This window comes from Vulpes lagopus, chromosome 1 (assembly GCF_018345385.1).
Source record: "Vulpes lagopus strain Blue_001 chromosome 1, ASM1834538v1, whole genome shotgun sequence".
Lineage (NCBI taxonomy): Eukaryota > Metazoa > Chordata > Mammalia > Carnivora > Canidae > Vulpes > Vulpes lagopus.
The window spans coordinates 72,417,167-72,444,437 of record NC_054824.1 but is presented as its reverse complement, the minus strand read 5'-3'; the positions used below and the strand labels follow the sequence as shown (position 1 = coordinate 72,444,437).

Here is a 27,271-nt window from a genome sequence, read left to right as displayed (position 1 = left end):
AGCCTGATGTGGGATTCGATCCCGGGTCTCCAGGATCGCGCCCTGGGCCAAAGGCAGGCGCCAAACCGCTGCGCCACCCAGGGATCCCTGGTGGGGAATTTTAACTTCATTCTAGAACAAAGGGAATCACTGAAGAGTTTTAGTCAGGGGATAACATGATCAGAGGTTCATTTTTTTTTTTTTAATTTTTTATTTATTTATGATAGTCACAGAGAGAGAGAGAGAGAGGCAGAGACACAGGCAGAGGGAGAAGCAGGCTCCATGCACCGGGAGCCCGATGTGGGATTCGATCCCGGGTCTCCAGGATCGCGCCCTGGGCTAAAGGCAGGCGCCAAACCGCGGCGCCACCCAGGGATCCCCAGAGGTTCATTTTGAAAAGATTCTTGTCTGCAGTGTGGATTGATTGTAGTAGTCCAGGGTGAAGGCCAGGGGGGCCTGGATTATTCTTGCAAGATGTGAATTAGGAGGGCTAATAGAGGAGATGGAAAGACATTGTCAGGTTTGAGAAATATTTAAGGAGTAAAATCCTGATGATGGGTTGAATATGGGTATAAAAGAAAGAGGCACCAACATGGATTCTAAGAAACTGGCCTTTTCTGGGTAGACAGTGACAGGCAACTTTCTGAGAGAAGGAACACCAGCTGAGGTCTAGTGTGGGTGGCAAGGCAAGGAGAGAGGTTTTTGACGTGCAAATTATTTTTGAAAACTTCAATAATAACAGATTACTACATGTGGAAGTGTGAATTGTTTATTGTTGTTTGAAGCTATTAACTTTTGGGTTGTTTTTTTTTTTTTTTTTTTTTTTTTTTTTTAAATTTTTATTTATTTATGATAGTCACAGAGAGAGAGAGAGAGAGGCAGAGACACCGGCAGAGGGAGAAGCAGGCTCTCCACAAGGAGCCCGATGTGGGACTCGATCCCAGGACTCCAGGATCATGCCCTGGGCCAAAGGCCGATGCTCAACTCAACTGCTGAGCCACCCAGGCGTCCCAGGGTGGTTTGTGTTAGAAGATTAACACAGTGGATTTTCCAATTTGAAAGTTTTGTCTGATGAAGTATGACTTAAAATATATGCTATGTGGCATATACTGTATCTAATTTAGCAGACTTGTGATGTCACCCTAAAGAAATTGGCAGTCACCCACCAGAGTAGATTAAATTTATGTATAAGGAGAGGCCTGGAAAGATGTTCCAAGCCTACTAAGATGCTGTGGACAAAGAAAACATACAGTAATCACAGGCAAGAACCTCACATAGGAAACTATAACTGTGAATGTTCCAAATCATAGTGACTAATTGGCCATCCAGCTGCTTCTTACACAGGCATCTCCATGGAACCATGCTGCAGGTGGCATAGGAATTTATTTAATGTCAATTAAAATGGAGACAAAAAGACAAAAGTCAACTTTTACACAAGTTCTTGTCTCAGAGCATGCTAATGGGAAATTATCAACTAAAACCACCATCATTGGGGTGCCTGTGGGGGCTCAGTTGGTGAAACGTCTGCCTTTGGCTCAGGTCATGATCCGGGATCCTGAGATGGAGCACCCCACCCCCTCCCGTCAGTGAGCAGAGAGCCTGCTTCTCCCTCTCCTCATTTGTGCTATCTCACTTGCTATCTCTTTCTCAAATAAATAAATAAAATCTTAAAAAATAATTAAACCACTATCATTTTCATGGCTCTTCACAAGTGTTAATGACCATTTCACTGTCTTATCTTTCTTCTGTTTGCTATTCTTTCTTTCATTTCAAACAAGGTAATGGAAGCCCCATCCACATCTTTGTGCATCTGTACAACTATATCTATCTAGTACAAATTCCTAGGGGTAGAATTGCCGGAGAAATTATGCACACTTCACTTTTTCATAGACACTTTTTCTTTAAAAATCTGTGTATATGTATTTGGGGGAAATTCTACACATTCTCACCTCATTTCCTGGTTCTGTCATATAAACACTGCGTGGGGTTTTCCCTAAGTACCTGCTCTAAGACCTCTTCACTCTGACCTACCCTCATCTCAGTAATCCAGAGGTCTCAAGTTTCCACCTCCTTACACTGATCTTGAAGATGAGATTTCTGTCCTTAGCAGGAGTTCCGTCACTACAGGTTGCCTTTGGAGGCTCCTGAAGGCCCAGGTTTAGTTTAGCCCTGCTTTAAAACTTGAGGAATGTGTGGGCACTTTTGGAAGAACTGCAATTATCATGGACTTGATTTAAATTATTTTTATAATTTAAATGTGTGCAAACCCAGCCAACCATGAATTTTGATGCTTCAATACTTGAGCAGATATGAAGCCCTAGAAACAAAGGAGAAATAAAACACACAAAAGTAAAAGACAATTTAAACTAATCGATGTGATGAATAGCTGTTTCTCTGAAACGAAGTTGCCGCTGGCAACATGAACACATACTGCCTAATGCAGGTTTTCTTGAAATTGACACAATATTCCACTGTGTGTGTGCCTGGTGATGACTCAGTTCTCCCCATACTTGTGTCTATTCAAATTGCTAAGAAATCTTTGTCAGTACATGTTCCCTGGACTTCACTTGGTACAAATGTAACTCAGGCAATTACAGACGTGCTAAGTTGACCCTAAGGGGGTAAACACAAACATGAACAAACACAAGTACTAACACACAGGGCGGAGATCAGTTATATGTGATCCAGAAAATGCTTACAATTCTTTTTAAAAATTACCAGTGAAATGAAAACATGGAGTTTAATCATTTTCATGGGGCATTTTGGGTTCTCAGGAGTCCAGGGACCTTGGTTTGAGAATTGCTATCTCAGTACTGACCTTGATTTCTAGTGTGACCTTGAGCAAAGCTTTTGGCGCTGTTGGATCCCCTCTGTATGTTCTACGTACACAAATAAGAAAGATTTGGGCCACCGGTATTCTCGGGAGATGAAGAAAGTTAAGAGTATTTTCCAGGTCTAAAAGGAAGGCATAAGGCTTTTTACAGACTCTGGATTTGGGAAAATCATGATGGCTAAGACCCGCCAGTGTAGCTTTGGCTTTGGAGTCAGAAGGACTTGGGTTTGAATTCCAGATCTGCCAGTTGCTGTGCATATCTGTGGGCAAGTTATTTGACTTTTCTTGTCAAAAGTGGGCATATATCAAAATGCCACATCACAGAGCTGTGATGAGAGGACTCAGGAAAGTGCTGAAGGCAGAGCCTGGCCCTAGCAAGGCTCAGTAATCAGCAGCGCCAGCAGAAAGAGGCCAGGGGCTGCTGAGAGTACCACAGGCTCTTGGCAAAGGACAACAGAGGAGAGAAAGTGAAGATTCTGAGATTCTGTCTATAAACAACAATTTCTGATATTTCTGATACAGGACTATCAGGATATTTCACCCCAGTGAGACCCGCATCAACCCTAAGCTTGCACTCAGCCTTTCTCTCTCCTACCTTCTTCCCTCTCTGGCCTCCAGGCCCAGGCTGGAATTTCTTTCCCTCCAGGCCTTCACTTCTTTCTCCAATAGCAGTGTTGGTTGTTGGTCACTTGTGAAGCATGCGCCTCCCTGTTCATCGCAGGAACTGTAAGCCTCCACAGTTGGCTGAAAGGTGAAGTTTCCAGGGAGAGCAGGACTCAGAGGCTGAGATGAGTGTCTAGTCTGGCCTCACAGGGGCTGTTCTGGATCCCCTCCTTCTGCCCTCCCCCTTTTGGAAGACAGACGGACGAATTTAGGAGAGGTCCTGGGCAGGAAGCAGTAACTTGCCTCAGAACCTCTCCAGCCCTGGTTCCCCTTTTATGAAGAACTCTGTGCCACCCACCTCAAAGGCTCCAGTGGAGAGGGCCAAATGATAGGTGTAAATACCAGGAAAATAAATATCTAGCCTGTGCACCACTTCCCTACAGGATCTCAGCATTTCCTCATGGCATTCCTGGCTGGGGGTGGAAGGTCAAACACTGGCTAGATGTGGACAGAATAAGGTTGAGATCAACACCCCCTCCCACCCCCACCCCTCAGCTGTTGCTCTGTCAGATGCTGCCAACACACTGCCACCAGGAACCACCTTTAAAAATCTATTCATGCCGTTTCCCTGCTCAATATCCCAAGGCCCTTCTCACCAACAGAATGAGGCAAACTACTAATGAGATCACCTCACCTCACCTCACGCTGCCTCTCTGGGTTTACTCACCTGGGCAGACCCTGACTTCCAGTCACAGCTGCATTTTCACATAACCATGTTCATGCCTCCCTTCCTCAGCCAGGAGGGGCCCTGCCTCATCTCTGCAAATCTCCATCTCACTTAACGCCTAGTCCAAACTCCGATTCTTCCATGAAGTCTTCCTTGACCTTGACTCAGGACTGGCCTGCTCCTCCCCTGGGTTTCCCTAGCCCCTTCCACCTCCAGTGCAGGTGATGCTACCTTCTGCGATTATAGACATATACGTATATATATATGCATATACATGTCTGGCTCCCCCTCTTGACTGTAAATGCCTGGGGAGGGTGGCACGGAGTGGGTTGTGTTCCTCAATGTATGTCTTACAGTGCTTGCTTTCAGAGCCCTGCCTGCACAAACCCTTAGGAACTATGGAATCAACTGGGAAGTGGAACTCAGAGACCTGAGTGACACATGAGGGAGCCACAGAGGGAGATCATGTTAGTGGAGTGTGGCTGGTTGCTTCCATGAAAGGGCCTGCCTGTGCTTTACAGATGTCATCTCACATTATCACAACAGACTCCAGGGACAGGTGTTACCCTGTCAGTCTACTGGTGAGGGAACTGATGCGGTAGGATGCAGCACAAGAAGCTAGATGGTGAGTGGCAAGCTCAGCCCTCACCTCTGGAGGGGCCAAGCCTTGCTTTCTCCTCTCCCCACTTGGTACTCTGCTTTCTCTCCCCGCTGTGAGAGGTGTGGTCGCTACCTCTGATACAGGACTGTGCCACCCCCTCCAATCAGTCACCTTCTGCTCTGAGGATCAAATTTTCCAAACTAAGAACTGGCGGACACTGTCTGACAAGGACATTTGATTTCAGAGGTGACAGGTCAGCGTATGTTTGAAGCTGGGGCTGTTCTTGAAAACAGGGTGTCTTTTTCAAAATCCTGAGTGGAGGGAGTGGATTGTTAGGGACCCAGAAGGAGGCCTCCAAAGGCCTGCAGCCGGGCGACGTCTGGATTCTCCCCCTTGGGAGGACTGGACATCCCCTGCCCGAGTAAGCCCTCAGCCACGGCCAGCCAGCGCAGCCGGCCCGACGCTGCCGCCGTCATCTCCCTTTGTCTGGGGTCTCTTTGTCTGGGGTCTCCCCCTGGTTCAGTTTTGAAGTCTTCTGCCCCCTCCGCTCCTTCCCAGTGGCCGGCCGCTCCCTCCCTGTCCGCGGGGCCGCGCAGCTCGGTCGGCTCGGGGGAGGGGCTAAGGGAGGGGAGCGGGCCGGGTTGCCATGGTGACGGCGAAGCCGGCTGCAGCTGGCCGGGGCAGCTGCTCTCAGCCCCGGGAGAGGCGGACAAAGCCCGGCGCCTGGGCCACCCCAGGCCTGGAACCCGGAGGGCTGAGCCGGGGAACTGGGACCCAGGAGAACCCCGAGCTGGAGGTGAGGGGGCAGCGGTGGGGGCTGGAGCTGGGCCCACCCGTCCTGGGGAGGTGGTGTGGGAGGAGGGCGGGGCGTCAAGGATGCCAAGTGGAGTTGGGGGCCACCGCCGCTGCAGATGGCTAGGCTCCTCCCAAGGAAAGGTCGGGGCCTCTGTCCTCTGGTCCGTCCCACCGTTGCCCCCTCCTTTCCTGGCCTCTTTCTTGTCATCTCGCTCTGTCCCTTCGTTTCAACCCGTGTGCCTCAGTCTCCCTCCTCTTCTCCCATCTCTTGGTTTCACTCCAACCCCTTTTGTCCTTTGCCTTGTTGATCGTCCCCCCTGGGCTGTGGGCCGCTTCTTAGGGCTCCTCACTTTCCAGCCCTACTTTCTGAGTGCCCACCGCCACTTGGGTCAGCTGCTCAGTCCAGCCCTCTTCTCCTCACATCTCCACCTCCTGCCTTCTGCTGTGTGTGTCTTTATCCCCATCCCCCTTTCCTTTTTGTGACCCCCATTCCCTCCCTCTGAGTTCCAGCCCCCCCCACCTCCCATCCCCTCCCACCCTCCAGGCTGCTGCCTCTGAGCCGCCTCATTTTTCTCCCCATACAAGGTCATCTCTCCCTCCTGCTTCCACTTCTAGGCCTCAGTTTCCCATTTGTACTTAGTGGTATCGAGGCCTTGCCACCCCCTGGCCCCATCAGTTCTCATCGTCCCCAGCTGCTGGCCCAGGAGGCAGCTGCGTCTCCTGGGGAGGGACTGCCACTAGTGTGTGGGGGGCCCTTGTGGTCCATCCTTCTCACTCTGCCCTGCAGGCCTTCCCTGCAGCGGCGGGTGGTCTGCTGGCCCCTATGTGCCTTTCGTCACATTTTTTTTGAGCTGTTTCCCCTCCTCTCCTTCCTGGGCAGCTAGAGGCCATTGGCTTGGTGGGGGGGGTACCTGGGAGGGAAGGCATGGTGTAGGAGGTGTTGACCGCCCTTTGGGGGCTGGAGTTGGGAACGTTGCGGTAGATGTGAGATGGGCTCGAGGGCCATGAAAGACTGTGTGGACACTCTCAGTCTTTGGCATCGCTCTAGGGGCCCCTGGATAGCTGGGATTTCCCTCTCTGGCCCCTGGGAATCTCGGCTCCAAGCCCCGCATTCCAGCCGGCTCCAGCCCCCTTTCCGCTGTCACTTGACTCCGCTGGGCCCCAGCCCTGCATCCCTCCCACTCTTCCAGCTTCAGGCTGGGTGGAGGTGGCTATCACCGACTAGGAATTTCTCCTGGGGGAGATCAGGGACAAGAGTTTCAGGGTTCTATGGTTTCGTCTTCTCTCCCCAGCGGACCCCTCTGTCTGGCCCTGCCATGCCACCAGGCTCTGGAGCGCGGGCCTGGGGTGTGGAAGGTCCCAGCCCGGGGTGAGGGGCTTCCCTGGGGCTCTGGCTGCAGCCCAGCCCGGCCTGCCCGCCCAGGGTTCCTCCCAGCTCAGTCCCTGGGAGGAGGGGTCGGGAGTTGGCCCAGGTGAGGTAACTGGGGGAACCTTGGCCCCACCCCCGGCCTGGCTCCACCCCTGGCTCAGCCTCTCCTGGGCCCAGATTCCCTAGCGGCCGTCTTCAGAGGGGTATGTGTCCCTGGGAACCTCTAGGGTTTGGTCAGAGGGGACAGTGGGGAGAGGCAAATCTCCGAGTGGCCATGGGGCTGTTTGTTAGTGAGCCCCTTAGCAGCTGGACGTGCTGGGATTGGTGTGTCCCGGGTGGTTTGGAGCTCTTGCCCACACTGAGGGCCAACTTCTTCCTGGTAGTACTTTTGTGTACTTGTCTGGTTGGGACTCGGTGTTTCTTTCTTGGGGCTGTTGTCTGGGACTGCACGTACGGTGTGAGTTGCTATCTGTTGTGAGGTGTGGTGGGGTGGAGATCTGCAGTGGACTCAGAGATCTTTCTGAGCCGGTGACATTGATGTGGGGCTGACAGGTGTGGGTGTGGAGGGATGGTGGCCTGAGGCAGTGCCCAGTGGGGTGCAGCACCTCCCACCACAGGTCCTCCATCCTGCCCACCTAACCCAGCCTCCTTGCCCATCTTCTCTGGGACTCTTGTTTCCGGTGCCTTTAGGTTGTGTCCGATTCTCTCTCTGTCCCCCACAACCTCCTCACCTCGTCCAGGTGTGTCCCTGCCAGTGGTCAGAGCCTCGACCTTACCAGGGCCAGAGCTGGCTGGGCGGGAGGGAGGCTTGCCTGAGGACTCCTGGGCCTTGAGCAGGAAGCCAAAGGGGCCTAGGGCCTAGGAGTCTGGGCCAAAGGGTCCTGAGAGAACTGGGAGTGAGGGGGGGTGGGGGGGGGCGGTGAGTGTAGAAGGTACAAGTAGAGAGAGAATGGGGCTAGGAGAGAGTGGGGGCCATCAGGCTCTGGGGCAGTCTGGATCAGGGTGTAGAGGCCCGGAGGCCAGAGGGGGCCGGAGAGAAGCATAGGTCGGTGGTGTGAGAAGTGTGGGTCTGGGGACCTGCTTGGACAGGTGAGCCCTGCTCCCTTCCTCCATCCAAACTGCTGCTGCTGGGCTGGCACCGGGCCTGTGGGAACCTGCTCCTTCCCTGCGCCCTGGGGCTGCCCCCTTCACCTCCCTCTCCAGGAACTGAGCCCAGAAACGGGGAGTAGGGAGGGGGCCCTCCTCTCGCGGGGCCTGGATGTGTGGGAGGCCCCAAGTGGGGCCTGGGCTTCGGCTCTTCCCTTTAGTGGGGACCCTGGGGCCTGGGGGTTGGGCCGCGGGTAGGCGGAGGGGGCTGGGCGCTGGCGGCGCGGGCCGCAGGGCGGTTACCTGGGGGGGCCGGGGCGAGCCGGGGAATGTGGGGGGCGGCGTGGGAGCGGCGGGCCCGGCGCGGCCCGGGAGGGGGAAGGGCGGCGGGCGGCGGGGAGGGGGGGGCGGGGCGCTGGGGGAGGCGGCGCCTGGGCCGAGCCGCCGCAGCCCCGGCTCCTCTCCCCGGAACAGGCCCCCGACAGCTGCTCGCGGGAGCCGCCTCCCGACACCCGAGCCCCGCCGGCGCCTCCCGCTCCCGGCTCCTGGCTCCCTGCGCCTCCCCGCCCCTGCCCCGCCGCCAGGAGGCCCCGCTCCGGGGTCGGCCGCCTGGGTCTGCCGGGAAGAGCGAGGAGAGGTAGGGCGCGCGGCCGGAGGCCCGGAGCGGGGCGGGGGCGCTGCGGGGCGCTGCGGGGCGCTGCGGGGCGGGGCTGCGGGCGGGGCCGGGGCTGCGGGCGCTGCGGGCGCTGCGGGCCGGGGCTGCGGGCCTGGCGGCGGAGGCCGGACCTGCCCGGGCGCCCCTGGCTGTCCCGCTCGGCCAGGTGGGTCCCTACCCGCCTTCCCAGTGTGCTGGCTTCCTGTCTGAGAATGGGGGAACCCCTGACCCCCGAGAAAGGGAGTTCCAGCCTCGAGGAAGGGCCCCTTCCTCCACCCAGTGCGGAGGGACTCTCCCCCGGGACATGGTCGCTCTCGTGCGGCCCCGTTGACTCCTCCCCTCGGCCCGCAGTCCTCCCACCGGGCGGCCCTTCCCGCACCGACCCGCTGAGCGATAAACCCCCACCGTCAGCTCCCAGGGGGCAGCCTGCCCTCAGCCCAGCAGAGGCGCTGACACCCTAACCTGCCGGTGACAGCCTCTAGGTGGCCATTTGGTTCTGTTGTGAGACTGTGCCACTGCCCAGTGAGTAGCATCCTCAGTGTCCCATCCCCAGTCCCTTCCACACCCCCTGGGCCCAGCCTTCACCGGCTGGTCCCCTGGACCTTCCTCCCCACCCCCTCCACCCCCAGCCGGCGTCTGGTGTGCAGACTCCCTGCAGACACACAGGGAGAGCTGAGAGAATAGGAAAAGGAGCAATGCCTCTTTTTCTCATTACCGTTCCTGCCACCGCCTTGACTTCCCTCTGGCTTGATCATGGTGTGTATTTGGGAGTGGGCCCCAGTCCTCTTGGGATCCTGTGCCTGAGCCTGAGAGTGTGTGTCCCGGTGTCCTCCAATGGTAGGAGCTTGTGGTTTCTATCATTTCACGTTCACAGACGTCTGAAGATGGCTATTCACTAAGCGATGGCACTGGACTTAGAGAAGGCCGACCTGTGGATGGATTTGATGTGTGCGTGAGCGTCTGTACTTGCCCCGCTGAAAGTCTGTGTGGGCAACAGATTTAAGAGAATGTCACATGCGAGTGTTTGTCTCTGAAAGTCTGTGAAGGGTTGTCTGTGACAGAGGGGTGTCTGTGCGCTCCTGTGCACCTGCACATGCGTGGGTGTGCGTGCTGCATCGAGCTCCGGTGTTTACAGTCAGTTTGCCTGTAACTGTAAGTTACAGTAAGTAACTTTGTAAGTTTGCCTGGCTGATGTTCGTGTGTAGGTGGGTGCACAGAGCTGTGTGGGTGTTGTTTGTGGTGGGGATGGGGTCGGGTGGGGTGGGGCTGGGCGAGGTCTTCTCCACCTGTCCTTGGTTTTTCTGACCCAGTGGAGAGAACTAGGGTTATTGGAGTGTTGGAGGGATGGCCCCAGACATCTTTGTGTTTCTCTGCTTGGCTCTGTGCCCTGTGCTTCTGAGCCTGCTGTATTTACCTCTTGCTTTGTATTTCTCGCCCTGCCTCCCCCTGCCTCCTATCCTCTGCCTGTCTTTGTATCTTTGCCCGGGGCTCCTCGAGCTCCATCTGGCTCCGATGACTCATCTGGGATAGGCATGAAGGTTACCCAGGGGAACAAGGGCCCCGCTGTTCTCAAGAGAAGTGGGGGGTGGAGGCCAGCCGGCTGGGACCCTGCAGCCTGCTCCCTGCACGTGGCTCCTGGACCTCCAAGGGACCAGGTGTGATGCCTCTGGTTCTAGCTCTTCTTTGATCCCTGGGTGCCCTCTGCAACTCAGTCAGCCCCCTCAGCTGCTGCTTCAGAGCTGTGGGGTCTCAGCTGCCTCTTACATTCCTGCCCTAGAGCATCATGGGAGCAACTGGAAGAGGACAAAGGGATGGGGGAATATCCCCCCACTCTTCCTACCTCCTGGGGTGACCTGGCCTCCCAGTCTTTAGACCCGCCCTCATCTCCAAGGCAACTCAGGCTTTTCCTCAGCGCTGAGCTTTTCCTTCAGAGGTAGCCACTTTCAGAAATGGGAACTCCAGGGGACAGGATGTCTGACTCTTAGGGATGGAAGGCAGAGTGAGGAGAGCTGGGATAGGATGCTTTGGATCTGATGGCAGAGGTGGGCTAAGGGTATGAGGACTGGCCCTAGGGGCTCCTCAGGATTCCAGGGCCTGGAGAAGAGAGGTCAGGAAGAGGAGAGGTCAGAGCAGCTTTCCTGCTGGGGCTGTGAGGCAAGGGTCTCACGGATAGGGAGTTACCTGGGTTCACAAGGAGATGACAGCTGGGGTGGTTTTAGGTAGTGCATGCTGCTTGGGTGCCAGTGGAGAGCAGGGATTCTCAAACTTTCATGGGAAGATTCTGATTCAGCAGATCCAGGGTAGGGATGAGGTTCTGCGTGTCTCCCAAGCGCCTATGTGCTGCTGAGGCTGCTGGTCTGGGGATCACACTGGGCTTGGTGGGGCTACAGAGGATAGTGAGACTGGAAAGCCCTGGGGTCCCCCACTTCTCCTAGAATTCTGGGATCCTGGGTGGGGAGGGGACCAGAGGTTAGCCCAGTGTCTGGCACACAGGGAGCATTCTAACAACATAGCTGATGCTATTCAGCAGCTATTGCTGTTGTTGCTTTATTTCTGTTATTCCCCATGTGGCCCCTTCTGCCAGTCTACTGTTCGCTGTGAGGCGGGCCCCTTGACTGCCCTTTCACTAACCTTCCCGCTTGTTTGCCCCCCATGCAGAGATGCTGCCTCCACCCCCTTAGGCCTGAAGAGTCAGGAGCTATGGGACCAGGGGCCCTCTCATCTCTACTGCTGCTGCTGCTGCTGCTACTCTTAGTGGCAACTGGAGATGCTGATATGAAGGGACATTTTGACCCTGGTGAGGAGGCTGGCTCTGGGGTCCCTGAGGATGGGGCTTGGGAGACAGAGTCAGGGCCTTGACCCTCCATATGCCTGTGTTCACCCAGCCAAGTGCCGCTATGCCCTGGGCATGCAGGACAGGACCATTCCAGATGGTGACATATCTGCCTCCAGCTCTTGGTCAGACTCCACTGCTGCGCGCCACAGCAGGTAACTGGCACACCTGGGGGACTGCTCTGGAGGGAGTTCCTGGGGCCTCTCTTGCCCTTCCAACTCCTCTGCCCAAGCCAAGAGGCTCTGGGAGGGCCAGTGCCAATGAAATCCCACCCTTCATCGTGAGGGGCTTTAAATACTAGAGACAGAGGCAGACCAGATGTTCATTGTGACCCCTTGCCCTCTCCCAGGCTGGAGAGTAGCGACGGGGATGGGGCATGGTGCCCCGCAGGGCCAGTCTTTCCAAAGGAGGAGGAGTACCTGCAGGTGGATCTGCGGCGGCTGCACCTGGTGGCTTTGGTGGGCACCCAGGGGCGGCATGCTGGAGGCCTGGGCAAGGAGTTCTCCCCCAGCTACCGGTTGCGTTACTCCCGGGACGGCCACCGCTGGATGGACTGGAGGGACCGCTGGGGTCAGGAGGTGAGGCTGGCAGGGACAGCCCCCACAGAACGTTGGCTCCTCTCTCCCCCAGCTACACTTTAAATGCCACCCGGCTGCAGGTGACTCTCCCAATTTATACCTTCTTTAGTCCAAGCCTGGCTCTTGAGCTCCATCTAGTGTTGCAAACCTGACCACCTTCCGGGCCTTTCCACCTAGAGGTCTAAGAGGTGTCTCAAACCTACCATAAACTTCCCAAGCTGAATTTGAATCCCATTCCTACCCCAAACCCGTTCTTCTTCCAGCTCAGGCCAGTTGCTCAGGCCATAAGCCAAGGTGATAGCGCTGATTCCTCTGGTCTCTCACCCCCTACTTCCAAAGAACCAGCAAAACCAGTCCGTATTTCCAGAAGCCAGCCACTTCTCACCACCACCACCTCTACCACCCTAGGCCATGCCCCCACCACCTCCAGCTTCGACAGACACAGTGGTCTCCAAACCATTCTCCATGCTCCTGTCTTTTCCCACCTGAAATCATGTCCACGTAGAGGCTACAGCCACTTTACCCAAAAAAGTGCAAATCAGATGAGGCACACCTGGCTTGTAACCCTCCACTGGCTTTCCATTCTGCAGATTAAAAGCTCAGCTCCTTCCTGGGTGCAGAAGCTTAGTCTGCCCTGGCTCTTGCCCACCTCCCTTACTCATCTTCCCTATATTCTCGCTCCACTCGGGCCCACCGACTTTCTGGCTGTCCCTGGAACAAGCCAGGGTGGTCCCACAGTTTTAGGACACTTTCGGTTGTCGTTCTCTCTGTGCCTGGAGAGCTTCTCCCCCAGATGTCCTCAGGTTCTCCTTCCGCTCGCTTTTCCTCTAGATATTGTCTCCTCGGAGAGCCCACCTCCCCCTGCTTCAGCCCCACAGCCTGCCTCCTATTCTTCACAGCTGTTTTTCCTACTGGAATCTCAGTACTGCAGGGGCAGAGGGGAGGGATGGATGTTTGCCACTGAGAATGTGCAGAGCTGGCACAGAGTGGGCCCTCCACCAATGTCTGCTGAAGGAACAGAGAGGATGGCGTGCAGGAGGAGAGAGAAAGCCAGAGCAGAGGTGCAGAGCTGTGAGGGAATGGGGAGAACCTGTGCATGGCAGGATGGGTGGCTTAGAGACAAATGGAGATGGGTCCGGGGTTGAGGCTGACACTGGAGGTTGGGGACAGACCTTCAGGCTGAGAGATGTGTCAGAGATCTTTCTTTGCTGCACCCCCTCATTTTCTACATCCCCGGCTGTATCCCATAGTCCTGTAGGCTCAACACCACCCTTCATGAGTCTCTTGGTGGCCAGTGTGCGCCGGGCCAGGAACAGCAGGTGACTGGGAAGTTAGATCCAACCTGGAGCCTTTCCCACTCATCCACCCTGTTTCCTGGGCCGCAGGTGATTTTAGGTAATGAGGACCCTGGGGGAGTGGTGCTGAAGGACCTCGGACCCCCCATGGTGGCCCGGCTGGTTCGCTTTTACCCCCGGGCTGACCGGGTCATGAGTGTCTGTCTGCGGGTGGAGCTCTATGGCTGCCTCTGGAAGGGTGAGTCATTCATACCCCCCGAGAATTCGTTTCCAGGCCTGGGGCCTGGGGAGGAGGGCATCCAGGGTCCTCTTTTTTTTCTGTTGGGAAGCTGTCATTCTGAGTGAGGAGGGGCCTGGCCAACATTGTGGCCTGTGTAGGGACACAAGAGGGGGAGGAGACTGGGGCGAGGGAGGGGTAGGAGGCTTCCTGCCTCAGACAGCCACCCCCTGCCCCGCCCCAGATGGACTCCTGTCTTACACGGCCCCCGTGGGGCAGACGATGTACTTGTCCCAGGCAGTACACCTCAACGACTCCACCTATGATGGGCACACCACACACACTGTTGGCGGGTAAGAGAGGCAGGCCCTGCAGGGCCTGAGCCTGTGGTGGGTGGGAGGACGTAGTGGGTAGGGTCAGGAGTCCCGGCATTGAGATGCAAGATGGGTCAGGTAGGGCCTTGGGGATGCAGGATCCAGGATTGAAGAGTAACCAGGCAGACTACTAGCTCATGTGACACTGCAAATTAGAAAAAGGACTGTTGGAAACTGTCCCAGAGGTTGCATAGTGCCCCCTAGAGGCGGTGCCGCCGTGCAGCTTGCAGCGGCGGTGTACCAGGACAGTCTAGGGGGTGGGAGACTGAGAGCCTCAGGATGTTGGGGCAAGAGGTCCAGGCTGCACCTCCACCACCTGGTTGCAGAGCACATGGGTGGGTGGCACTCTCTTCTCTCCCACTTTCCGCTTCCTCTGCTCCCCTGCTCTGTAGGTTGCTGTACGGAGGTCTGGGGCAGCTGGCAGATGGTGTGGTGGGGCTGGATGACTTTAGGAAGAGCCAGGAACTGCGGGTCTGGCCAGGCTATGACTATGTGGGATGGAGCAACCACAGCTTCCTGGGTGGCTACGTGGAGATGGAGTTTGAGTTTGACCGGCTCAGGGCTTTCCAGGCCATGCAGGTAAGCGCATCCCATTCTTCTGAGACCAGGGTGGTTGCTCCTGGGGCGCTCATCTGGGCTTTCTCTTGGCCTTGACCCTCTGTCCCTCCTCCCTTCCCCCCCAGGTCCACTGTAACAACATGCACACCCTGGGAGCCCGCCTGCCTGGTGGGGTGGAATGTCGCTTCAAGCGGGGCCCTGCCATGGCCTGGGAGGGGGAGCCTGTGCGCCACGCCCTGGGGGGCAGCCTGGGGGACCCCAGAGCCCGGGCTGTGTCAGTGCCCCTGGGCGGCCGTGTGGGCCGCTTTCTGCAGTGCCGCTTCCTCTTTGCTGGGCCTTGGTTACTCTTCAGTGAAATCTCCTTCATCTCTGGTAAGCGCCTGGTCTATGCCCAGTCCTCAGTCTCTGGGACTGCCAACCCACAGTATGCCAAAATAGCCGTTCCTGGTACCCTACCTACCTATCGCTCATGAGACTTCCCAGGCAGAGATGCCCTAAATCATTGGAGCACCTTCCTACTCCTAACCCTGTCTCTGTCTTTACTTCATGAGCCCTTCACTCATGACTGACATTGAGCCAGTAGGACAGCGTTGGCCATAAAATACAGAAATACTCTGTGCTGGTTGAGGAACTCTTCTCCAGGCCTCCTGATACCCAAGACCCCACATGGGGCTCTCTCTCTGGGAGTCCTGTATCTCTCCACAATCCAGCAACTAAAACATTGCCATCCACAGCAGCTAGGGCCCCCCCATTCAGATTGGTTGGTACACATCCTGAGTATCGCCCCTGCTCCTAGTAGTAGAACTCCATAGGTCTCATGCAAGTAGCTTCCCTTTGGTGCCTCTTCCCTACCTGATTCCCTTCCTTCTTCTCATCCTTCTCTACAGATGTTGTAAATGATTCCTCTCCAGCTCTGGGGGGCACTTTCCCACCAGCTCCCTGGTGGCCACCTGGTCCACCTCCCACCAACTTCAGCAGTTTGGGTGAGTAGCCCAGGGCCTCCTCCTGGACAACTGGGTCCTGTGCTGCCATTCTTCCCTGGGCCCCCCTCTGCTTGGGTGGGAAGCCTCCTGTGGTTCTGACTCTCCTGTCTCTGCCAGAGCTGGAGCCTAGAGGCCAACAGCCTGTGGCCAAGGCTGAGGGGAGCCCAACTGCCATCCTCATTGGCTGCCTGGTGGCCATCATCTTGTTGCTGCTGCTCATCATTGCCCTCATGCTCTGGCGGCTGCACTGGCGCCGGCTCCTCAGCAAGGTAAGCAGAGTGGGCGGGGTGGGGGGTGTTGGGGCAGTGGGTGGGAAATGGGGGAGTGGTGGTGGCGGGCAATAGCCTGGAGAGGACAGACAGGGTGTGGGTGTGGAGAATGAGGCCAGGCTGAGACCAATATATGTGGGGACTCCTGCATTCTTTTGGATCCGGTGGGGACCACAGAACCTCTAATCAGAGGTGGGCTTAGTAAAGTGACAGGTTGCAAAGGAGTGGAAGGGATTTTGGAAATCAGAAGGAGTAGTGCAGTTCCCACAGAGCTGTGACCTGATGTGGGCCTGCAAAATGAGAGGAGGGAAGTTACCAGAACCTGTTGCAGTGATGCTGGGGAAAGGCTCCTTGAGAAGGGCAGTGGAGTTTGCTTCAGGGATACAGCTAACCTTAGTCTACCTCTCAGGGAGAGGGTAGGAGACTAATCACCCTGATCTTACTTGCTGCCTGCCCAACAAACTCCTCTCCGGCCAGCCCAAACCAAGCCTGTCCATATAGTCCATTCTGGTCAACCTCTTGGGGCAGAAGCCAGATAGGAAAGGTGGAGAGTGGAGCAAGAGGGGCAGGGAGGAGCTAGAGGAAGAAGCCTGGCAAACTCTGAGCCCATGTTTTCCTGCAGGAGTTCAGTGGTGGTGGTATGTGTGAAGCTTGATGATTCTATAATTATCTGGTCAGATTTGGGTTTGAATCCCATTGTGGGACACCAGGAGACTCACATGCTCTTGAGCCTCTGTTTCTTTACCTGTGAAATGGAGTTAATAGTAGAAACCACTATGGGACTGCTGTGAGGATCAGAAGGGAGAGGGGAGCTTGGCATTTAACGAGCTAGAATCACACAGTTAATGTTCCCATTCCCATGACAAGGCCGAGCGCCGGGTGTTAGAAGAGGAACTGACAGTTCATCTCTCTGTCCCGGGAGACACCATCCTAATCAACAACCGCCCAGGCCCTCTTGAGCCACCCCCCTACCAAGAGCCCCGACCTCGTGGGAATCCACCCCACTCTGCTCCCAGTGTCCCCAATGGCTCTGGTAAGACCTGCCGTGTTCTAGTCCCACCTCCATCCTCTGCCTGTTTTCTTATTGTATCCCCCTTTTTCTCTCTGTCCATTCCTTTCTTTTCCTATCTTTCCAGTTTCAACTCATATTCTCATTTCTGTGTCCCTGGTCACCACACTCTATATAGAGTCCCATGTCCCTACCACATAATCTCCCTCAAGAATTTTACATGTATTACCCATAATCCCTAGTGGTTTCATCCTGTCTCTGTGTCCCATATACATCTCTGTCTCTTCTTTTTTGTGCCCTCTCATTGTGTCTTCTGGGCCCCTCTCCTTTCTCCTAGACTTGCCATGTTTGCTCCATCCATCCATCCATTATCTATCCTGCTATCTATATTTATCCATCCATTCATCCATCTGTTCATCCATTTGCCCACCACCTGACCATTTATGGATCATCCATCCATCTATCCATATATCCCTGCATCCATCTATCATCCATTCATCCAACTACCCATCCATCTTCCATCTATCTGTCCATCAATCCATCCATCCACCATCTGTCCTCTGTCTATCCATCCATTCATCCATACATACATTCACCGTTCATCCATTTGTACATCCATCTATCCATCATCCATCCATCCATATATATTCACACACCCATTTGTTCATCTCTCCATCCATCCATCCATCCACCATCCAACCATTCATTTATCATCTATCTATCCATCCATACATACATATTCAAACATCCATTTATTCATCTCTCCACCCATCCACCATCCAACCATTCATCTGTCATCCATTTATCCATCCATCTACCCATATATATTCATCCATCCATTTGTCTATCAGTCCATCCATCCATTCAACCATCTGTTTATCATCCATGGATCTACCCATCCATCGGTCTATCCCTCCATTCATTATTCATCCAGCTATCCAGCACTCTCCAGATCCTTGTTTTATCCTGTCCCTGTTTCTCAGTACATTCATTCCCATCAGCCCTGGTCTTGCCCTACTCCGGGTCTCCCTGTCTGTCTAGCCTTGAGTCTCATTCCTTCCCCGTGTCTCTCCCCTCCTTCTCCCGACAGCGTTGCTGCTCTCCAATCCAGCCTACCGCCTCCTTCTGGCCACTTACGCCCGTCCCCCTCGGGGCCCTGGCCCCCCCACACCCGCCTGGGCCAAACCCACCAACACCCAGGGTAAGCCCCTTTGCCTCTGGGCTCCTCCAGGCTCCCCATACCTCTACTGGGGCAGGGAAAAGTCCTCACACTTTGCATTCCCTCCTCTCCCTGCTGTGGCCTCTTTTGCTCTCCTGAGCTCCCAAGGAGGAAGCTCTTATGCCCTGAAATCTCCTCTGCTGTACTTGTTCTTTCTTGAGGCCTTTCCCTTGAGCAGAGGAGCAGAAAGCTCACTGGTTCAAAGCTCTATCCTCCTCTTCCTCTTCCACCCCATCTTTTCTGCTTTCTAGAGCCAGAGAGGAGGTTGCTGTGCTGACCTAGGTTCTTTTATAACTACTCCTTTGTTTCCCCTCTCCCTAGAGCTGTGAGGAGGAGGGCCTCTCACCCTGGGTGCTTGCCCTCTCCCCCCATGTGTTCTCTTTCTGCAGTCCCAGAGGTGAAGGCTCACACCCCACCCTTCTTGTCTGCTCCTCTGTTCCTTGGTGTTGCCTTCTCTCGTTGTCACTCCCTCCCCAGGGCTAAGAGGGGACAGCTCTGCTTCCTCTCCTCTGTCTGTAGATTCCTCATTGTGCTGGCTGTGAGGAACTGTTCCCTCTCCCCCATCTGTGTGCCCCTGTCTCTGCTTATCTCTGAGCTTGGGATGTTGGGTCAGGGAGGGTTTGGGTAACCACGGTGGGGAGGAACCGAGGCTGAAAGCGGGGGCGGGGGAGGTAGATAGAACAGCTAAGTGAACAGGAGGGACTGGCAGTGAGTGGGACAAGGGTTTGGAAAATAGGGGGTGACTAGATGACTGGCACCATCCTCTTTCTGATGGTGGACAGAGGAATTCCTCTTCCAGTCAAGACTTGGGTCCTGGTCTCTTGGGCTATGCTGGGATCCCTAGAGAATGGACCTTACATCATTCTTTGTTCAGCCATTTCCATTGCCTTAAACTCTGAAACAACTCACTCTCATCTCATGCCAGCGACTCCGCTGGTTTGAGGTCGGTGGGTAGAATACCAAGATGAAGGATAGCCCCAGTCTCTCACCCAGCTGGGAGACGAGGGTTCTCTGGGAGGCGGGGGTATGGAGAACCATGGCTCTCAGGTGCTGCTCCTGATGCCTCGTCTTGTCTTCTTTCCCCTCACCTTTCCAGCCTGCAGTGGGGACTATATGGAGCCTGAGAAGCCGGGTGCCCCACTTCTGCCCCCACCTCCCCAGAACAGCGTCCCCCATTATGCCGAGGCTGACATTGTCACCCTGCAGGGCGTCACCGGGGGCAACACCTATGCTGTGCCCGCGCTGCCCCCAGGGGCTGCTGGGGATGGGCCTCCCAGAGTGGATTTCCCTCGATCTCGGCTCCGCTTCAAGGAGAAGCTTGGCGAGGGCCAGTTTGGGGAGGTAAGGAGGATCCCTGGCTAGCTATCAGTAGTGTCTTGGCTGTCTGGGGCTCTGATGCCATGCCCATATGTCCCCATTGGTCAGAACCTGTCATCTATGTCTGTGTTATCCCACTTGACCCTATGACTCAGTGAACCATGTGACTTCCTAACAAACGAACTTCTTTCCCCAGGTGCACCTGTGTGAGGTAGAGAACCCGCAAGATCTGGTCAGTCTTGATTTTCCCCTTAATGTGTGCAAGGGACACCCTTTACTGGTAGCTGTCAAGATCCTACGGCCAGATGCCACCAAGAATGCCAGGTGAGGACCAGGGAATGATATCTGGCGATGGAGAAGGGAGGCAGTGAAGAGCGGGGAATCATCTAGAGAGAAATACGGTAGTGACCAACAGAGGGGGCTTGGCCGGGGAAGGAAACTGCCATCTCAGGCTGATCTCGGGCCAAGTCTCAGTGTCACTAGTGAGTCAGCTTATCTGCTGGGGTTAGGGTGCTGGTCTATGTGAGCAGGAGAGAATGTATAGGTCAGCCCCTCAGTGTCCCTGCCATCTTCCTGCCTTCTCTAGGAATGATTTCCTGAAGGAGGTGAAGATCATGTCGAGGCTGAAGGACCCAAACATCATCCGGCTCCTGGGCGTGTGTGTGCAGGATGACCCCCTCTGCATGATTACTGATTATATGGAGAATGGTGACCTTAACCAGTTTCTCAGTGCCCACCAGCTAGAAGACAAGGCGGCTGAGGGGGCCCCCAGGGACAGGGAGGCTGCCCAGGGGCCCACCATCAGGTACCCCCCTCATCCAGGCTGGGCCTCCCCTGAGAGCTCCCCGGCGGGAGGGGGTCTCCTCTCCCTTCACTCCAATGTGGAGGAGGGAGGGGAGCACAGGATAGAGAGGCAGGCTAAGGTTCAGGGAGGTGGGGACTGGGATGAGGAATATATGGCCATCCATCTGGGCATTAAGGAGCAAAGGCCAGAAGTTACTATGGTGGGGGTGCTAAGGGATGTGAACTCTGTTGAGAATCTCCCTCTGCTCTCTCTCACTTTCACTGCCTGAGTCCAGACAATAAAGCAGTAGCTCCCTGGGTCAGATGAGCCAAACAGATGTTGAACGGGCACCTGCCCCTGGGCCCTCAACATGGGCATTCCAACTCTGCACCAGGAGTAGATGTGACCCAGTCCCAGGGTATGGGCCCCCCCTTCCTCTCCTAGGGATCTGTGACTGGGGATGAGTCTGAGGCTGCCTCCATGACCCCCTGTTGTTGGCTCCCTTCCTCAGCTACCCCATGCTGCTACATGTGGCGGCTCAGATTGCCTCAGGCATGCGCTATCTGGCCACACTCAACTTTGTGCATCGGGACCTGGCCACAAGGAACTGCCTGGTTGGGGAAAATTTCACCATCAAAATTGCTGATTTTGGCATGAGCCGGAACCTCTACGCTGGGGACTATTACCGCGTGCAAGGCCGGGCAGTGCTGCCCATCCGGTGGATGGCCTGGGAGTGCATCCTCATGGTGAGAGACCCTGAGGGAGGTAGGCAGGGGAGGGCAGCGGCAGGTAGGGGAGCACTGGCTGCTGTGTGGTCTCAGTCAGTCACTTGCATTCCCTGGACTGCAGTTCCCTCATCTATGAAGTGAGGGTTTGGGCCAGTGCTCTGGAAATTGCCTCTGGCTCTAGGGACCAGAGAAAGCAGGGAGGAGTGGTACAATGGGAAAGGGTCCAGGAGCCAAGAGTGGGTACAAGAGCTGGAGTCAGGGTGGCAGAGGGCAAGAGAGGTAAGGGGGGACAGGAGGCTAGAGATAGAAGGGCATGAGTTGGAAGAGAATCACGACCAGAAAATGAGGGGCAAGGTGAAGAGTAAGGGTGGGTAGAAGAGGGAAGAGGTCAAGGAGAGGACTAGAGCCTGAGAATGAAGAGAGAGCCCAAAGGAGAGAGAAGCAGGCTTGCTGGGAGGGGGCCAGGCAGGGGGAGTCAGGCCCTGGGAAGTGCTGAGTGGACGTGCAGCTCCCTGTGGGAGGGGAGGAGGGTCTGTTTGCCTGATGCCTTTCTCTGTTTTTGTTGCTTTATCCACACACCAGGGGAAGTTCACAACTGCAAGTGACGTGTGGGCCTTTGGGGTGACCCTGTGGGAGGTGCTGATGCTCTGCCGTGCCCAGCCCTTTGGACAGCTCACTGATGAGCAAGTCATTGAGAATGCAGGGGAGTTCTTCCGGGACCAGGGCCGTCAGGTCAGAGCAGAGGAGAGGGAAGATTGGGCTGTGGGTCTGGGAGGGCCAGAGCCTATCTCGGGGACTAAAGAACATTTGTTCCCTGCCTTTCATCCACCCTGCCATGATGCAGGTGTACCTGTCTCGGCCCCCTTCCTGCCCGCTGGGCCTGTATGAGCTGATGCTCCGCTGCTGGAGCCGGGAGCCTGAGCAGCGACCATCCTTTTCCCAGCTACATCGGTTCCTGGCGGAAGATGCGCTCAACACGGTGTGAATCACACCCAGCCGCCCCCCTAATCAGGGAGAATTAAGGCAAAACCAGAGGTGATAAGCAAGGGAATTGAATGGCACCCCCACTCTGTTCTCTGTCCTGACCACCCTTCACCTCTAAGAGAGAGGCAGTGTGACCAGAGGTGGGCTGGGCCTGCCAGGGAGCTGATGCCTTCCCTTCCCGGGACATACTCTCATGCCCCCTCCCTGCTCCTCTTTTGGAAGCCTCTGCTGCCCACCCAGCTGGCCCTGTGGATGGGATCCTCTCTGACCTCTTCTAGCCATCCCTGGGGAGGGGGGAGATGGGGGCACATATAGGACAGACACTGGATAAGGCCTAATTGGAGCACCTGGGCCCCATTGGACAACACTGGTTCCTAGAGAGAAGGCTGTGGCTCCCCTAGCCTCTCTCTTTCCGTCGCACACTGGATCCCATTGGCTGAGAATCTGAGGAATGAGGACAAGAAAGGGAGAAACATGTTCCCTTGTGCTAACTCCTGGAATTGTCCTTGTCTTTGGGTTCTCCCTCCAACATCCTCTGAAACACTGGACCTAGGGGTGACCCCTGTCCCCTACCCCTAGCCATCCCCACTTCCCACCTGCTGTGTTGTAGCTAGAACTTCTCTAAGCCTATATGTTTCTGTGGATTAAATACTGGGGTTAGGGGGAAAGAGGGAGCAATGGCCTGCAGCCTTGGGGTTGGACATCTCTGTTGTAGCTGCCATATTGGTTTTTCTATACTCACTTGGGGTTTGTACATTTTTGGGGGGAGAGACACAGATTTTTACACTAATATATGGTTCTAGCTCAATGCAATTTTAATATCCTGCACTAGGCAGGTAATAATAAAGGTTGAATTTTCCACAGCTGTGAGTGGGTTTCTTAGCATTTTGGTAAAATCTGCTTCCTGTGTCTGCCCCCAACTCCTTTCCATTTCATTTCTTCCTTTTTCTCCTTCTCCTCATTCCATTTCCTATCATGTATCTTACCCAGCACAGTATCTGTTAGCCAGGCCCTTGCCTGTGGGACCTCACATCCTATAGGAATGTATGCTCCTTGTTAATTCTAGTGCAAGCTCTTCAGGAGGCTTGGAAGGGGCCAAATTAGGCAAGGGTCTTAACCTTGTTTGACCCATCAATCCCTTTGGCAGACTAGAGAGGTAGGTCTACTAGTGCCTCCTCAGAATTGTTTTAAAACCCATTACACATACACACAAAAATGTGTGTAACTCATATATGATCACAGAAGAGATCAATTGAGTTTACTAAAATGTTTAAATAGTGTATGATACAGTAACCTATGTGTTTTTAAAATATATTTGGTAACAATTATCTAGCAGCAGGTGTAATAACTACTAACATTTCCAAATAGTCATAAGCATAAAAGATACTCAACACTTGGGCAGCCCCGATGGCGCAGCGGTTTAGCGCCACCTGCAGCCCAGGGCGTGATCCTGGAGACCGCGGATCGAGTCCCATGTCAGGCTCTGTATGGTGCCTGCTTCTCCCTCTGCCTGTGTCTCTGCCTCTCTGTCTCAATAAATAAATAAATAAATAGAATCTTTAAAAAAAATGCTCAACATTTGGAGATTTCTACAAAGGTAGTGGGATACAAAAAGAGCTGTGGTGTCTCAGTGACAAGTCCCAGGTCCTGCTAATACTGCTGGGGGTTTTGCTCATATTCATACTTGGAAGAAATGCTAAATTTCTGTTAGAGGGTAATAAAAGTAGACGTGTAAGTTTTTTTGGCCCTAATTCTAGGACCCCCTTTAAGGGTTTGGAAGTCCTGGGCAGAGAATTGTTGGATTAGGCTGTTCAGATGTACAGATAACTCAATAGATGTGATCTGTTTGGATGGGAGCCAGAATCAAGAGCCTAAATTATTTCAGAGGTTTGGAAGGATGAGCCACAACCATGAAGAGAGCATTTAACAGAATTTAAGTTGGTCAGGGAAAAAAGATCACTTGCAAGTATTGGAAAAGGCAGACCTATCTTGATGAAAGTTTATGTGAAATAAAGACCCTGGGGTCTTCGTTGATGATATTCACAAAGTGAGCCAACTAGATAATGAAGATGCCAATAGAGATAATTTAATCTTCTGTTGAATTAAAAGCCCTTTGGGGTCCAGGTCACAGATCCTGCTGAAACCTATGTAGGTCCAACCACTGTGACCCATGTTTTAAGACACAAGTTGACAGGTCAGAAGTTTATTTATTTATTTTACTTAAAAAAATTTTTTTTTAAATTCTATTTGCCAAATAGAGTATAACATCCAGTGCTCATCAGGTCAGGAGGTTAGAGTCCAAAACCCAGAATGGTGAATAACAGAAGCCATGGCAGTGAGTTGAGAACTCCCAAAGCTCTAGACCTACACAATCACTTGGGAGTTCATCTGAACTTGTCTCAGTGTTCAAACCTGCTCCTTCCTCCATGGTTTCCCGAGTCAGTGGATAGCAGCCTCATCCACTCAGCTGTACATGCCAAAAACCTGGGGAACATCCTTGATACACCTTCTCCCCTCTCCCCTTCCAAGGTCAGCCTATCATGAAGTTCTGTTGATCTTGCTTCCCAGATTTTCCTTAAATTTGTCATTTCTCTCCACCTCCATCACCGTCCTGCATACACTACCTCCATCCTGCCCAGGCCTCCATAGTAGTCTCCCAAGATCTGTTCCTGCTCTTCTATGGTTTGTTTTGACTGCAGTCAGTCAGATATAAATCTCACCCTGCTACTTTATTTCAAATCCTTTCATGGCTGCCTGTTGATTTTACAATAAAGAACAAAACCTTCCTGACCAAGTTGCTCCCCACCCCCTTCTTTCAGCATTCTTCTCCACGCTGTCCTTTATACAGCATTGGCCTGCTTTCAGTTCCCACAACTGGGCCAGTCCCTCTTGCCATGGCCTCTGCAGAATATTGTTCCCCTCCCAGGAACATAGTTCACTGCGGTCTTTGCCTTGTTATGTCCTGCTTGTCCTTCAGCAATCTTCCCCGAGTTGGCCCGTCAGATCAAATCCCCTCTTGATGCTCTCAAAGCACTTGACTTTCTTTATAGTACTTAATACAGGTGTGATTTTACTTTTTTTTTTTTTAAAGAAAATAATAATGATAATGTTTACTGGGTACCTCCTGTGTGCCAGGACCATGCTTATTACATACCTTATTTAATACAGATGAAACAGTTAAAGTTGCTGCCATTTCACAGAAAAGACTCTATTTTAAGCAACTTGCTCAAGGCCACACAGCCAGGAAACTGCAAAGCTAGTGTGAAGCAGCCCGTAGGTTCCTGGCTGTTCTTTTTCTCCAGGGTGCTGCCTGAGGGGAGAAGGTTATGATCTCTCCATCACAGGTTGGATAATCCTATGCTGGGAAGCTCCAAGGAGTGCAGGCTGATTATCCAGCTCCAGAAACTCAACCTGTACTCAGTTCCTGACATCAGATAACTTGCCCCCATTCACTGCATCCCTTTAAGCAGGACTCTTCAAGACAACCTGTGATCATAGAACTGGTCTGTATCTGCACCATGCAGTAGGTAGCCACTAGCCACCTGTGGCTATTGAGAACTGGAAATGGGGCTGATGTGACTGAGGAACTGAATTTAAATTTTTAGTTAATTTAAATAGCCACAGGTGGCTAGTGGCTCCTGTTCTGGACAGGGCAGCCTTTTATTTATTTTTATTTTTAAAAAAGATTTTATTTATTAATTTGACAGAGCATGAGTGGGGTGTGGAGCAGAGGGAGAAGCAGACTCTCCCTGCTAAGCAGGGAGCCCAGTGTGGAGCTCCAACCTGGGACTCTGGGATCATGACCTGAGCTGAAGGCAGATGCCCAACCGACTGAGCCACCCAGGCACCCCTAGACAGAGTAGCCTTAAAGAGTTTTCTCTTTTTAAAGCTGGTCTGCACAACTTCCCCTTGCTTGCTCCTGTCAAAATGAAGCACATGACCTATTTCAGTTTTACACACAGATAAAAGTTCTGCATGCCACTTTGTAATCTGCTCTTCTTCCCCTCCTGATAGGCTGTACACAGCTCAGCCACTATGCATACAGTGCTCTAAGTGTTGCCCACTACTCTACATTGTTGCAATGACCCACATTTTATCTAACCAACTTCCCATGATGGACATTTGGGCTGTTTCCATTGCTTTCTTTTTTTCTTTTCTTTTTTTTTTTTTTTTTTTTAAGATTTCATTTATTTATTTGAGAGAGCACAAGCAGAGGGAGGGGAAGAAGGAGAAACAGGCTCCCCTCTGAGCAGGGAGCCTGATGTGGGGCTCCATCCCAGGACCCTGAGATCATGACCTGGGCTTAAGGCAGATGCTTAACCATCTGTGCCACTCAAGGGCCCCGGTTTCCATTGCTTTCATAACAGTAACAGACACACTTCAATACTTTTGCATGTGTATCTATCCATGTGGGAGGATTTCGGTGTGATAGATTTCTAAAGGTGGAGTTGGTCAAATGGCAGTCGCGGTAAAATAATTGGTAGGTACTGCCAAAGCCGCCTTTAAAAGGTGTGACTATGTAAACTTTCAACAAAAGTATATGACTACTGTATGCTCCCTTTGCAGTGACAACATCGAGGCTGCCAATCCTTAATTTTTTTTTTTTTTTTGCTAATCAGGTATTTTATTGTTTCTTTAATTTTATTTACTTTTTAAATTTACTTTTAATTACTGATGAGAGCTTTTTCATTTGACTATAAGCAATTTATCTGTTTTCTGTTTGTTGCCTGCTACGTCTTTGTCCAATCGTTCTATTCTGTTCTTTTCCTTATTGCTTTGTAAAAGCTCGTTGTATTGTCTATTTTGTCAAATATTTCTTCCCAGACTAATCTGTCTCTTACTTTACTTACCGTTAGCCATTGTCAGTTTCGTGTCATTTTTGCGGACGTGATGCACCGACCGCTAAGGAAAGAGCCGACGCGGGCGAGCGGCCGGGCCCGCAGGGTGCGCTGCGCGGGCTCCGCAAAGCCCAGCTCGGCGCGGCCGGGCCGGCGGTGTGGTGTGTGGTGGCGCCTTCCGTCTCGCAGTCCGCAACAGGCGGACCAAGCGGCCTGCTTGCAGCCCTGGCTCTGGCTGAGGACGTTCCCCAGCCCCCCCAGCCTCATCAGCCTCACCGCCCGCTGGGTTCTTCACAACAGCTGTTTACTGGCATGTTCTACAGAAACGGGGCGGCGGGGGCCGGGAAGCGGCATCAGGGCGGTCCTGTGCGCGTGCAGCAGCGCCAGCCCGAACTCGCTCCAGACAGAGCGCTTTACTCCGACTCGACGAGGAGCAAAGAGCTCAGGGAGCGCAGTTCGCCGCGTCTCTCCACTAAGCGTGTCGCGAGGAGCCAGGTCCGCACCGCTGCCAGGAAGCCCCAGGGCACTTCTCCCAGCCTCGCGCCCGCTGTGCAGGTCGGTTACACTACCGCTGGCGGCGAGAGCGGAACCCGACGCGGAACCAAGTTGCGCGGCCTCGGGTTTCTTCGGCTCTCTC

At 53.8% G+C, this 27,271-nt stretch overlaps 1 protein-coding gene and 1 long non-coding RNA gene across 6 annotated transcripts; one reads left to right on the top strand and one right to left on the bottom strand.

Moving 5' to 3' along the window:
- Window positions 1-253: 253 nt before the first annotated feature.
- On the bottom strand, window positions 254-27,271 carry LOC121487227. The gene is made up of 3 exons (XR_005986796.1): window positions 26,647-27,271; window positions 3,408-3,556; window positions 254-469 (listed from the first exon to the last, which is right to left on the bottom strand). It is a non-coding gene; the product is annotated as an uncharacterized LOC121487227 (long non-coding RNA).
- Window positions 5,404-22,659, top strand: DDR1 (discoidin domain receptor tyrosine kinase 1). Of its 5 annotated transcripts, none has more exons than XM_041748676.1 (18): window positions 5,404-5,539; window positions 11,307-11,445; window positions 11,534-11,636; window positions 11,831-12,059; window positions 13,445-13,592; window positions 13,816-13,924; window positions 14,338-14,524; window positions 14,629-14,875; window positions 15,391-15,486; window positions 15,604-15,755; window positions 16,623-16,788; window positions 17,855-17,965; window positions 19,080-19,324; window positions 19,497-19,624; window positions 19,887-20,105; window positions 20,596-20,830; window positions 21,395-21,544; window positions 21,657-22,659. In XM_041748676.1, the coding sequence occupies exons 2-18, from the start codon at window positions 11,349-11,351 to the stop codon at window positions 21,795-21,797; spliced, it is 2,763 nt and encodes a 920-aa protein (XP_041604610.1). In that variant the 5' UTR covers window positions 5,404-5,539; window positions 11,307-11,348; the 3' UTR covers window positions 21,798-22,659. The 5 variants fall into 5 exon arrangements, with proteins under 5 accessions (XP_041604610.1, XP_041604600.1, XP_041604581.1 ...); XM_041748666.1 differs by lacking the exon at window positions 5,404-5,539 and adding an exon at window positions 7,137-7,286; XM_041748647.1 differs by lacking the exon at window positions 5,404-5,539 and adding an exon at window positions 8,326-8,630.